General features: G+C 56.0%; 1 protein-coding gene across 2 annotated transcripts; it reads right to left on the bottom strand.

Annotated features, from left to right (window-relative positions):
- Positions 1-422: 422 nt before the first annotated feature.
- NOL12 (nucleolar protein 12) lies at positions 423-8610 on the bottom strand. 2 transcript variants are annotated; one of them, XM_027107595.1, is made up of 7 exons: positions 8468-8610; positions 6822-6927; positions 6491-6539; positions 5810-5952; positions 4755-4852; positions 4243-4355; positions 423-2479 (listed from the first exon to the last, which is right to left on the bottom strand). In XM_027107595.1, exons 1-7 carry the CDS (start codon positions 8548-8550, stop codon positions 2463-2465), a joined length of 609 nt encoding a protein of 202 aa, XP_026963396.1. In that variant the 5' UTR covers positions 8551-8610; the 3' UTR covers positions 423-2462. The 2 variants fall into 2 exon arrangements, with proteins under 2 accessions (XP_026963396.1, XP_026963395.1); XM_027107594.1 differs by lacking the exon at positions 423-2479 and having other exon boundaries at positions 3972-4355; positions 8468-8608.
- Between the last annotated feature and the right edge of the window lie 4210 nt (positions 8611-12820).

Raw genomic sequence — 12820 nt, 5'->3', positions numbered from 1 at the left:
CTAGTACCCACTTCACAGTGCTGCTGTTGAGTTAATGTCATCACTGGCACATTGGAGGTGCTTGGTAAATTTGTTTTCCGTCCTCCTTCTTTTGGTTATTTGCCAATCATGATGGCTAAGGGGGAAGGGAGAGGGCAAAGCTCACTGGACAGGGAAGGTTTCAGCAAGGGCCCACGGGAGATGGTTGTGGCGATGAGGAGAAAAAACTAGATTCGGGGAAGGGTGAGCTGTGACAGGGCGAGAGAGTCATGGACATATACACACTAACAAACGTAGTAAGGTAGATAGCTAGTGGGAAGCAGCCGCATGGCACAGGGATATTGGCTCGGTGCTTTGTGACTGCCTGGAGGGGTGGGATAGGGAGGGTGGGAGGGAGGGAGACGCAAGAGGGAAGACATATGGGAACATATGCATATGTATAACTGATTCACTTTGTTATAAAGCAGAAACTAACACACCATTGTAAAGCAATTATACCCCAATAAAGATGTTAAAAAAAAAAAAAAAAACTAGATTCGGAAACTTGCAGACAGGAAAGAATGGCACTAGGGCCAAGAAAATCTCAAAAAGATTATTTCAAGAGTTACGTGGGAACACCTGTGAGGAGGGGGAATGGGTCCAGTGTAATCCAGCCAGAACTGGCCAAAAACCTACAGCGATTCAGGTCTTGTTTCAACAGCAGAAACACAGAAATGACCGACACAACTTCCCATTCAGAAAGCTCAGGGCCTGGCTGGGGGGAAAGAGGTAACCAGGTTATAATACGTTCAGTGTTTAAAAGAAAGAAACGCAAAGTATCCCGGGAGCCCAGATGGAGAAATGACTGATTGCCAGGTGTCAGGGAAGGCTTCCCGGAGGAGGCAGCTCAGAGCCGAGGTGAGAAAGGTGGAGGGCAGGGTGCAAACACCTAAAGGGCTTCTCTGGCATCTGGAGGAGGCAGATGTTTGCTCGGAACAGGACGGCTTTTCTTTTTTCTTTTTCTTTAATAACTATTTATTTGGCTGCGCCGGGTCTTAGTTGCAGCAAGTGGGATCTGTTAGTTTTGTTGCAGCGTTCAGGATCTATTTCCCCGACCAGGGATCGAACCGGGCCTCCTGCATTGGGAGCACGGAGTCCTAACCACCACTGGACCACCAACGAAGTCCCAGGAGGGCTTTTCTAAGATGGACCTGCTCACAAAAGAGCAGGCAGTAAGCCCTCCAAGCTCAGGATGAATTGGGAACCCCTCCCCAGAGTCCTCCACACAGCTAAAGGGAGGGCAACAGCTCAAGTCCAGGGAACATCAAGGTCAAGGGGTTTTTGGAGAGGAAGGAAGCTGAGGCTTAACATCAGATCCCTCCCCTCCTCAGTTTCAGGCGCTGGCGGGCAGCTCCACCCAGCCTGCTCACCTCAGCCCCCAGGGGAGAATCAGGCCACCCCAAAACGGATCCTACTAGGAGAGTTCTTTCCTCTACTGAGCTGAGGCCTGGCTCCCAGTAACCATGGCCATTGCTCCTTGTTTTACTAGCACAGGCCTGACCCATCTGGGAAGTTCACTGCGGTAACAGGAACATCTGGATGAGCGTCTGCTATGGCTTTAGTTCCACAGTTGGATCCCCTCTGGACAGCCCTTTACATATTTGGCTCCTGTGTGAGAATCTGCTGCTTGCACCCCAACACCAATTCTCCCATTAGTAACGCAATCCCCAATTCTTAGTGGGTACATGGTTTTCCAGAACAGACCACGGACCCCAGCCTTCCCTGCAACTGGGAGCTCCCTCTTCCTCCTGCCCTAAGCCTTTGCCGCCTACCTAATAGCACAAGCATCAAGTGTTCCTAAAAGGAGGGCCCCGACCTTCGTCCCTTTCTCCTTCCTGCAGCTGAGGGGCAGATATGATGGCTGAAGCTCAGGCAGCCATCTTGGACCACCACGAGGTGGAACCCATATGTTGAAAATGGCACAAAACAAAAAGCTAAAAGCCTGCCATCTCCACTCCAGGCTAGCTACCTTCCATCTTTGTTAACCTGAGAATTCCTCTCTTACATAAGCCAGTTATTTTAAAATCTTGTTTCATATTATATGTAGCTAAATCTAATGTTTCCTGATTAACCTCCTAGAGGTCCCAAACCACAGGGCCCACAGGATGGGGAGCGACAGGAAGAATCCAGGTAGAACATGGAGAGAAAAGACAAGTTCTCCAGAGAGTTCTGACTCTATCACTTTCAATCTTAGGATTGGCAAAAATTACCATGATTCAATTTCCTTGGTCTGCTGGTTTCCGAGGGCACACGTGGGAGAAAGTGGATGAGAACTTAATACTAGTAAACATTACAAATATAGGTTTAAGTTGTAAAACATCCTATGTCATTGGGGGTGGAGAATAGAGCCCGGCATGGTGTCTCAGCAGCAGCCACGCACACACGGAAGACACACCTGGGAAAGTCAGGAGCCGTGGGAAGAGGTTCATGCACGTGGTCTCCCTTCAGCCTCCAGGCAGGCCTGCGAGATAGGTGTCTTATGACATCTCACACGTGGGGAAACAGTCCCAGTGAAGTCAGCAGTGAGGAGCTCACACAGTGGGCCAGCGGCTGAGCCAGGACTCAAACCCCAGCCCGGCTGTGTGTGCGAATTCCCCAGGCTCATCTCTGCTCCTGATCACAAGGGGCTGTGAGGGAGAGACTCACTGCCCCGGGCCAAGTACCAGAACCACCTAGACAGCTTGTACAAGCTCTGCCCTCTGCCCTGGATAGAGGCAGCCGAACGGAGCAAGTCGCCCCACCCCAAGCACGGGCAGGACAACAGGAAGGCAGCAGGGAGAGCAGGTGGAAGGAGCCAAGAAGCCAGGTGACCGGGCCTCCCAGCCACAAGCCCTGAGCTTCACACTCGCACGGCCAGGTGTGGCCTTCAGCCCCGCAGCAGCCAGCACCAGACGGCGGGCTGATGGTGACAGGGGAGAACGCCTGCCCAGTGCAGGGCCACGGCTGCTCCTGGCAGCCCTGCCACGGGGTGAGTGGAGGGGAAGGCCGGCTCTGCGGACCCCCGATCCCTGCTCCCCTCCTCCAGGAGCCCCCGCGCCCCACGGCTGAGCAGAACCTGCACTCCCCTCACACACACTCACTAGTGCATCAGCTGCACAGGGGCCTAGAGCTCATGTGTCTCGCCTTTGCAGTCCTAGTGTCAGGGCCCGACACAGCTCCACTAATCAGGGTGCAACCTGAAATTCCTGTGCCCTGGCCCAGAGTCACAGGAACCAGTCAGTGCAAGTGGGGTCTGACAGTCTCCAGAACAGATGCTCCGGCTGTCCTCACCGGCACCACATCCACCTGAGGCAGCTGGACCTGGATTCTGCCACCAGCCCAGCTCGGTCCAGAGAAGAGCAGGGAGTGTGAGTGACGTGGGTCACTAACAGGCTGGCTTCCATCAGCTCTGAAGCCGCACCTGAAGGTCTCCCTGGAAGAAGTGTGAGAAAGCAGCAGGCCTCACTGAGCACCAGCTGGCCTCACGAGGGGCTGCTCTGAAAGGGCCAGGCCTTCAGGCGAGTGGAGGTGGATTTTCTTTACAAGGGACTAATCGCTCCTTCTTTGTGGGGCTTTGTCTGGGAGCTGCTGGAAGCCTGGGGCAGCTGCCCAAGTTTGCAGGGGTGAGGAATACTCCGGGACTTCCCCGTCTCCACCCCTTCAACGTCAGCTAAGGAGGCCAACAAGGCCAAGGAGAAGGAAGAGGCAAAAGGTCCCAGCCAGGAAAAGGCAGAGCCCAGCTCTGCTCAGCCACCGGCCCAGGTCCCAGAGCTGCAGGGAGGCCCTGGCCTCTACCAGTGGTGGCGCCGGCCTTCACCCGGGTTGGGGGCCCGGGCCTAGCGCTAGCGTTTCGTGCCCACAGGGAGGACTGCTGGACAGTGAGGATGACCCACACTCCAGCAGCTCCCTCCACCCCAAACGCCTACCCTCGGCATGCGGCACGGGGGCCAGGGACAAACCGTCCACACGTGCGCTTACTTTCACAAATGTAATCAAGGTTCGGTGGGGTATACATTTGGGAAGATGCCCCAAACGTGGCCCTGGAGGCTCCCCCTGGCGGATGCCAGCTCTCAGCCGCCTGCGTCGGCTGGAGTCTAAGCCCCAGGCCGGAGAGGTGCTGGCCTCCCAAGTTTGGGCTGGGACAGGACAGGTCCTTGCAGCCGAGGCTGGGGCGCGGCCTGGGTCTCAGGGCTCACTCCCCGCTGTGCCGGGCTTGGCCTGTTAGCCGGCGGCGCTGGGTCTTACTGGTACGAGTGGCGCTTGGGGGCTTCTTGGTGGAGTCCTGGGCCCGGCTGGGATGTTTCCTCCTGACCTTCTTGCGCCTGTGCGCGTGCAGTGAGGCCGTGAGAGAGGAGATCCTGTGGGAGGGCGGAAGGCTGGTGAGGCTCGGGCCTCAGTCTACCCTGGGGAACAAGGTGCGGGTGGAAGTTTGGGCAGGGGGGTGACTGATGGCCCAGCTCATGGAGGGGAAATCAGGACGGGCCATGGACGCCATTCCAAAGGCAGCACGCTCTGTCCCCCGAGGGCCTGCCAGCTCCTCAGCTCACAGCAAGAAAGGCCCTTACCCCAGGCACTAGGGGTACCCAGGGTCAGACATTCTCAGGGGGTGGAGATGGGGGGCAGTGAGGGAGACCACTTGACAAGCAGAGCAGAGGGCTGCCCAGGGCCCCACACGTGCCCCACACCACCCACCACAGGCGCCCTCACAACGCCAGCCATAGCAGCAGGCTCACAGGGGAGGACAGGCCAGGGCTCACCGCTGGGACAGCAGAGGGTCTCTGGACTTCCTGCGTAAGGCTCTGGTCGGCTTCTCCGCGGATGATGCCCCCTCCTCAGACCTGTGCCCGGCCCCTTGCTAAAGAAGCACAGGAGAAGGACTGTCAGGGAGCGGTGGATCGAGGGGCCTGGGCACCCTGAGTAGTTGCGGCTCTGTCGCGTGGGGGCATGACCTGCCGCCTCCCTCACCTGGGTCGGGGCTCAGAGAAGGCCGTGGGCAGAAAGGCCACGTGTGCCCCAAAGCAGGGATGACACGGGCAGAGCTGGATTCCAAAGTTCTGCACCACCACAGCCTACAGCGGACACACTCAAACACTCACAAAGGAACGAACTCTAAGACGGAGACGAGCCTGGTCTTTGCATCAGAACTTACAGAAGAATGAGCACCAAATACAAGGTGAGTGTGAGCTCAGAAAGGATGTAATAAAGGGGTGGCCCTCGAACTTAAGGACACCGTAACCCATGCTCGGGGCTGTGGTTTACCTGGTGACTGTACGTGCACACGCATATAAACCCCTACGCGACCCAAACACAACTTTAACTGAAACAAACGTTTCATAAGACAGCACTTGCTGTGATGCTTTCTGATATTTTCAATGGTATTGTGTTCCTTTTCTTTAAAAAAAAAATGCTGGTTGGAACTTGCTATGACTCCCACCCCACAGATCAGGGCACAGAGACATACCGTGCAGTGAGTGATCACAATCAACGGCTCTCTCGCTTGCTTCTAGTGGATCCACCACTTTTATCCTCCACAGCGACCCCACGAGGCAGCTGCTATCATCAGCAACCCCAAGGTAGTGGTGAAGAGAAGCAGACAAGGCAGAGAGACCTGCCCAGGTTCCCACAGCCACTAGTGGTAGAGCCGGCCCCTGAAGCCCCAGGCTCAGGGCTTTTGTCCAGGCCCTGGAGGGTGCCCCAGAGGAAAGAGCCCCTCACACTGGAATCCCATGACATGGACCCGCACTTAGTGAGCCCCTGGCCAGCTAGGTTGCCCCTGTGTCCCCTCTTCCCTGGGGCCGCGAGGGAGACCCACCTCAGGCGGGGGCAGTCCGAGCAGCCGGGCCGCTGAGAAGTCCAGGTTGCTGATGGTGGTCACGGTGACCGTGTGGTTGAGGTGGTCGTACTGCACCGGCTCTGTCTTTGCTGTCACCAGCCGGTCCAGTTCGTCTGCCTCCTCTGTGCGAGTGGGCACAGAGCCAGGCCTCAGCCCCAGGGCACAAGTGAGCAGGCTCCAGCCACTGCCCCCTGCCCCCAGCCCTGGAGTGCAGTGGCCTCCCCTGCTCTATTGGAGGGCATCCAGGAAGCCCCCAGCTCCAGAGCCTGGCCTGCAAATGCTGTAAATGACCCCCAACTCTTCCCTTCACACTCCAGGGAGACCTCAGACCCCCTGGTCCCCACCAGGACAAAGCTGGAGCCACACCAGGAGCTGCTGCTTCCGCTACCCCTCCACCCCCAGTCCCTCCAGGCCTCAGAAGCTGGCCTTTCTGCTCATGATCAGTTTACCAAGAGGTTTGGATCTCCTCCTGGTCTCTGATCCGCTGACGTTTAGAGACAGCTGAGGACTACCCCTGGCTGCCAGGTCACCACCAAAATCCCTAAAGCAAGGGACGTCAGCTTCTGTGCAGCCCTCACACCCCTCCCCCCCCCCCCCACCAAGGCATAAATAAACTCAGCCCGTTGGCTATTCTCCAGGACAGGCCAAGGATGGGATTACCCAGCGCCTCCTCTCTCTCTGCCAGCATCTTCAAGTATTCCCGGTGGCGCTGAAACCAAAGGGAAGGGAACATGGTGAGTATGGCCTCTCAGCCCAACCTCAGGCAGAGGCGCTGCTCACCTCCAGGGTAAGACCATGGCTTGAACAGAAAGGCCAGGAGGTCTCACCGTAAACCTTCCCCAGACCTGGGCCCACGGTGTCTCTATCTGTATAAACTGCTCCCCAGGCCTGCCCACACCTCCCCTCATCCCTGCAGGTGCCCCTTTTCGGGCCATCAAGGCTGCAAGTCCCCTGGAAGTCAGAGACACTCTCCTGCCCTCTCCCTCTGCACCTCCTCCCGGAGCTTCTTCTGCTCCTCCTTGAGCCGCTTCTTGATCTCCTCAATGGCTGCCTTCTTCCGCTCCACCTTCCGCTTGTGGAAGCCTGTCAGGTACTCCCTACAGCAGAGGGGCAAGAAAGAAAGTCAGGATACAAGGAAAGAAGAGCTTGCTCTAGAAAGAGAAAAAAAAAAAAAAGAAAACCTAATACTGCACTCACCACGTGCCAAGCACCATTCCAAAAATGTACGTTCACTCATATAATCCTCACAGCAACCTGCGTAGTAGGTACACATCCCCATTTTACAGATGGGAGACACTGAGGGGCAAGGTTACTTGCCCAAGGTCACAGAGAGCGTAAGATAGGGAAAGAGAGGGAGATGCTGCCTCTCTCCACTCACTACCCTCCAGGACTCTCAGCTGCCAGCAACAGGGCCAGGTGGTGGGCACAGGCTGAGGGCCTCTGAACCTAGAACAGGTGAGGGTCCCTTCTTCTCTGGCAAACTCCATTACTCAGTGAATTAAGCCACTTCCAGTGGGGCTTTTAAGGCCACCCTCACCCAGACCTCCACGAACTCTCCATTGGACCAACCCCCCATTTGCCCAGGACCCCGCCCCTGGACTCATCTGTAAGTTGTGCTGATGCCACCCTGAGTTTCTTTTTATTATTTATTTATTTAATAAATAAATAATATTTATGTATTATTTTTGGCTGCTTCGTTGCTGCGCGCGGGCTTTCTCTAGTTGCGGCGAGTGGGGGCTACTTTGTTGCGGTGCATGGGCTTCTCATTGCAGTGGCTTCTCTTGTTGTGCAGCATAGGCTCTAGGCGCATGGGCTTCAGTAGTTGTGGCACGCAGGCTCAGTAGTTGTGGCTCGCGGGCTCTAGAGCGCAGGCTCAGTGGTTGTGGCTCACGGGCTTAGTTGCTCCACAGTATGTGGGATCTTCCCGGACCAGGGCTCGAACCCATGTCCTCTGTATTGGCAGGCGGATTCTTAACCGCTGCGCCACCAGGGAAGTCCCACCCTGAGTTTCTTGATGCTTCTTCAGCATCTCCCTCCCTCCCCCTATCTGATCTCAGCCCCTCTCATCTCTCTAGAGCCTGCTGCACCATTGCCATCTGTTCCGGGGCCCAACGCTAGGCTTTTCGCTGACCCACTACCATATACCCAGGTGGCACTCTGAGTGGGGGACATGTGATGGGCCGGACGCTAAGGTTTAAGGGTCCGACTCAGGAATTCCGAGGCCTGGCGCGCACACCCCGAAGGAGCTTAGTAATCGCCTGGCGAATAAATGAATTTAAGCTACTCGTTTCATTCACTCATCGTTCATCAAAAGCAGCTGAGTCTGCTGCGTGCGGGGCCGCCGGGCTGGGCTAGGGAGGTCGAAGCCACCGCTCGGAGACCCGAGCTCCCCGCTCTCGGGCGGCGCGCACAGCAGCGCTAGGCGGGTTGGGGAGCCGAAAAGAGAAGTAAGGGCGGGGCGGACGATTCCATTCCTCTGGGCTGGGGGCCCAGTGCGCCCGCTTCCTTCCCCGGGAGCCTCGCACCACGCCCAGAGGGCGGGACCGGAAGGGCCCTCCGCGTGAGCGTGTGCCGGCGGACCTAGCCTTAGTCTTGCCCGGCGGTCCGAAGAGGTTACGGTCCAGCCTTCACACTCACCGCCGCTTCTCCTCGTCGAAGCTCAAAATGAGCCGCGGCCGCCGGCCGTCGCCATCTCGCCTCTTCTTCTTGTTGCGGCCCATAGCGGTGAGGCCTCGGCGGCGCCGCTCCCTCTCACCTGATACTTCCGGTGTAGCGTTTCCAGCCTCCCGGAAGTGCCCGCAGAGACGCCCCGCAGTTCCGCTCGCCAGGCCCCGCCTTTTAAAGGGGCCGCCCAGCCCGTCTCCCTGTTCCTCTCTTCTGCCTGTAACAGGCAAGATTCCTGCCCTTCCCCAACCCACCCCCGCAACTCCCAGCCCCACTCCCTCTCTTAGACTAACAACGGTGAGAGCGAGACCCAGAGGTCCCAGCGCCTAGCACGGTGCCTTGCACACAGTAGGTCCTCAATACAGAGTTATTAGTGAATGGCCGAAGATTGCTGATCTTTCTTTTGATTTGGATGTCAACTCCGTGGTGGTCTCCAAGAGCACGTTTCTGGAGCCAAACTACCTGGATTAGAATCCTGGTACCCCAGTTACAGCTGTATGGTCCTGGACCAGTTGCCTTCGCTGTGCCTCAATCACCCTGTTTGTAAAAGAGGACTAATCATAGTGACTTGGTAGGTATTGTAAGGCAGTGGTTTCCAAACGTTGGCGCGCATCAGAATCCCCTGGAGGGTTTGCTGAACCCCAGATCGCTCGGGCCCACCCCAGAGTTTCTGATTCAGCAGTTCTGGAGTGAGCCCCAGAATTTGCACTTCAGGCAGTTCTCAGGTGATGCTGTTGTTGCTGATCCACAGACCAAATGTTGAGAACCCTGATTGTGAGGGATAAGTGTGTTATGTAGCGTGTATGTATAACATAATACATGCCACACATGTGTTTGCTACACAAGCCATCACCCCTCTCTGTGCCTCAGTTCCCCAAGTATGGAGTTGGGATGTAGTAACACATCCTCTACTAAAAATGAGGGCATGAATGTGAAGGCAGTAAGTAAAACACCTGAAGGGGAATTTTAGTAGCTGGGATTGTATGCCTGAATCCCCCATTCTCAACTCATCTGTGCTGTGTACTGCAGACAAGCTGCGGCCCTTGCCCTTAAGGACTCACGGGTTCACAGGGTCAATGATCATTACAGTCCAGGGGATGACACCTCTGCTGTGAGATTCACGGGAGGCCGGAGGAGCTCAGGGTTGGCTCTTCCAGTGTGGAGGGCTTCCCAGAGGAGGTGACCACAGAACAATCTGGGAGTGCGGATAACAGACTCTTAGGACCCAATGCTCTTCTTTGACAAGTGACTGGAGCCCAGAGAGCAAGTAAGCACACACATATTGAGTGCCTACTGTGTGCCAGGCACACAGGGAAGGCAACTGTTATCTCAACTTGTCCAGGGTTACACTGCTGTTCTTTGGTAAAGCTGAGACTTGACCTGAGTCACTGGCCTCATGGCCCAGCATCCTGGGGCGCTGGCCTGAGGGATCACTCTCCAGTAGCAGCACACCCGCTCCGGGGGCAAGACGCAGACCCTGACCATGAGTTTTGAAAGGAGCTAGGCACACAGTAGGTGCATCTCTCCACGAATGTTGAACCCATTCCACAAGGGTCCTCCGCCTGAGGGATTCCACGTTGGGCACTGAGAGGAAGTTATCCTCAAATACAGGGCACAGCGGGGGGCTTCAGGGTGATGCACAACTGCCCCTCTGCCCCTCTGCCACCCTATAGTGGCCATGCCCCATGCCACCCTTGGCACCCTCCTCCTGGGAGAAAGCATTGCCTTGGATGCAGTGATGCCCCCCAAAAAGATGCCCAGCGAGCCGCCTTATGTGGAGGTTCAGAGATAAGTGACTTAAGCAAAGTCACCCCATTATTAAGTGGTGTGCAGCGTCATCCTCAATTGCTGCCCTGTGTGTGGAGTGGTTCTGCCCTCCCGGAGCTTCCGGTCAGGCGCAGAGACTGGGGACCGAGTAAGGAGACACCTGCTTATGCAGGACCTCGTGTGGGGAGCTCTGTACAGTCCGCCCTCGCAGCCCACCGGGCCCGAACTGCCAGCCCACGAGTGGTTCAGGAAGGTCACAACTGCGAAAGCTCCTAGTGCAGAGTGAAGCTCGCCACTTCAGGCAGGTGCTGTTGCTCCAAACTCTTCCCTGGGAGTTCCAGGTCCCCTTTACTCCAGGAAAAGAGATGCAGGACTGGCAACCCCACCCAGATTCCAAAAGCCTGAGAGCCATTTACTGCAACTCACAGTCTAAAACACTTCCCTTTTTAAGTCAGCTTCTCCTTGACATTATTTTTATGTTTATTGAGCCCCTGCCGTGTGCCAGGCACAGCAAGAGGTGGTACGTTCTCCGTAATAGAAATGATGATGAAGATGATGAGCCAAAAGAATTACGGCAGCTGCCATTAATTTAGCTCTTTACACGATTATCTATTTTGAGGTATGAGTTCCATTTTAATGAGGCCCAGAGATGTGTAGTCACTTACCCAAGGTCACACAGACAAGAAGAGCAAGTGCTGAGGGTGAAGCTTGGGTGGTCTAAGGGCAGAACTCTGCTTAGTTTCTCTGGACCCAGTTTCACAGGCTCTTGAGACACACCGAGTCTTAAAAGAGGTGAAGGGAACCAACAGTTACGGAGCTCCTACTCTGTGCCAGGCACAGTGTAGTTCTCTACGTTATCTCAGCTGATCCTTGCAACGGCCGCACAGGGTGGATACTAGTACTAATGCAATTTGATAGATGAGGAAACATGTTCAGAGAGGTTGATTAACTGGCCCAAGGGCACACAGTGATAGAGCTGGGGTTTGGACACAAGTCTGTCTGACTCCGAGCCCAGTTCCTTTCCTCCACTGCCAGTGGTCTCTCTCCTTATCTGCCCCAGGGCTTTCCTCTGTCTGGTTGTAGTCCCAGTCCTGGAGTATCGTTGAGTTCCGCCAGTGTAGAGAGAATAAGTGGGATCAGAGAAAGGCAGTCAAGAAGACACTTTCTCTGATGTCCAGCAGAGGGCGCCCCATCCACAGCCAGACTGCCAAAGCTGTTTCTCTCTGGGTGGCCAGTTGGGTGCCCCAGGAGAGCCTGGAGATTGGGTGTGGCTCATGGCAGCTCCCAGCCTTTGCGCTCCATCCTTCTTGGCCCTCTTATAGAGATGTGCCCTCCAGCAGACCCACTGAGATGGGAATCACCCACCCAAAAGGGCCAAGGTGAAAATAATGACCCCCATTTTATGGATGAGGAAACTCAGACTGGGGGGTGGAAGAGACCTACCCAGGGTTCCACAGCTAGTGCTGGCTGTCCTGGCGTGAGATTTGCCAGGTTCCCACCCAACACATACCTCAGGAGACTGCCTTGGGGGTTGGGGGTGCCAACTGAGGTCCTGATTCCAAGCCTTCTTGGAACATTGGCTCAGTTCCCAGGGGCTGTTTCACAGGGAGGTAGGGGGCCCTACAGCAGGGAGCAGAAAGGAAAAGGTGCAGGGGAGTGGTCGGTCTGCAGAGTTGCCCAGCTATCAGCTCATGTCCCATCACTTGCAACAAGTGAGTATGACTGCCCTCCAAGGTAACGGAGCCTGGCCGGTCTTGGAAAACACGTCCTCTGGAAACCAGCAGAGGAAAGGCTCATGGAGGCCTCAGCTCAGGGAGGGTGAGTCTCCCGCACTCTGCGGTGCAGGGAACAGGCTGTGTGCAGCAGGAGGCCTCTGAGAACCTGAAGGCGGGGCTTCAAGTCGGCCCACGGGCCTCTACTTGTAGGTTCTCTGCAGGGGCTGGCGTATCCTGCCACCGACCCCAATTCCTCCTATACAGAAACGGGCCAGCAGGTGGTGCCAGGGCTATCGCCCAAGCCCATCTTCCCTATGTTGGGTTGAGGGTCCTGAGGAGGGCCACAGAACCCGAGTTTCCAGACTAGCACCCTGGTTGCCCTTACACTGTAGCATTGAGGTGTGTGGCCTGGCGCCACAAAGCTGGGATGCCTGGGGAGCCCCAGAAGGCTCAGCTGGGCCTGGTAGAGACCAGGGAGTCATCACTCAGAGCCTGTTTACTCCCCTTCAGATTCGGGGATAAGATCTCAAGAGGTAGTGCGGCAGCGACGGGAAACACTATCCACTGCGTGTGTACGTTGTGCCAGGCCCTACACTCATCCTCCATCACACACCTCATTTCATCCTCACAACAGTCCCACGGTAGTCTCCGTGCTATCATCCCCCTCATATAAATGAATAAACCAAGGCTCAGAGAGGTCAGTTAAGGCCCACAGGGGCACACAGCTGCTTTCCCTGCACTGTCTGAACCATATCTCTTTCTAGTTCATGAAAACAAATGACAGGGGCCCCGGGTATTCCTTCCACTTCCCCCTGTGTTGCCCCAGATACCATGGCATGAATCA

The sequence above is a fragment of the Aethalodelphis obliquidens genome, unplaced genomic scaffold (assembly GCF_003676395.1).
Source record: "Aethalodelphis obliquidens isolate GAN/ISIS:26980383/991018 unplaced genomic scaffold, ASM367639v1 scaffold8, whole genome shotgun sequence".
Lineage (NCBI taxonomy): Eukaryota > Metazoa > Chordata > Mammalia > Artiodactyla > Delphinidae > Aethalodelphis > Aethalodelphis obliquidens.
This window is presented reverse-complemented; position numbering and strand designations above follow the sequence as displayed.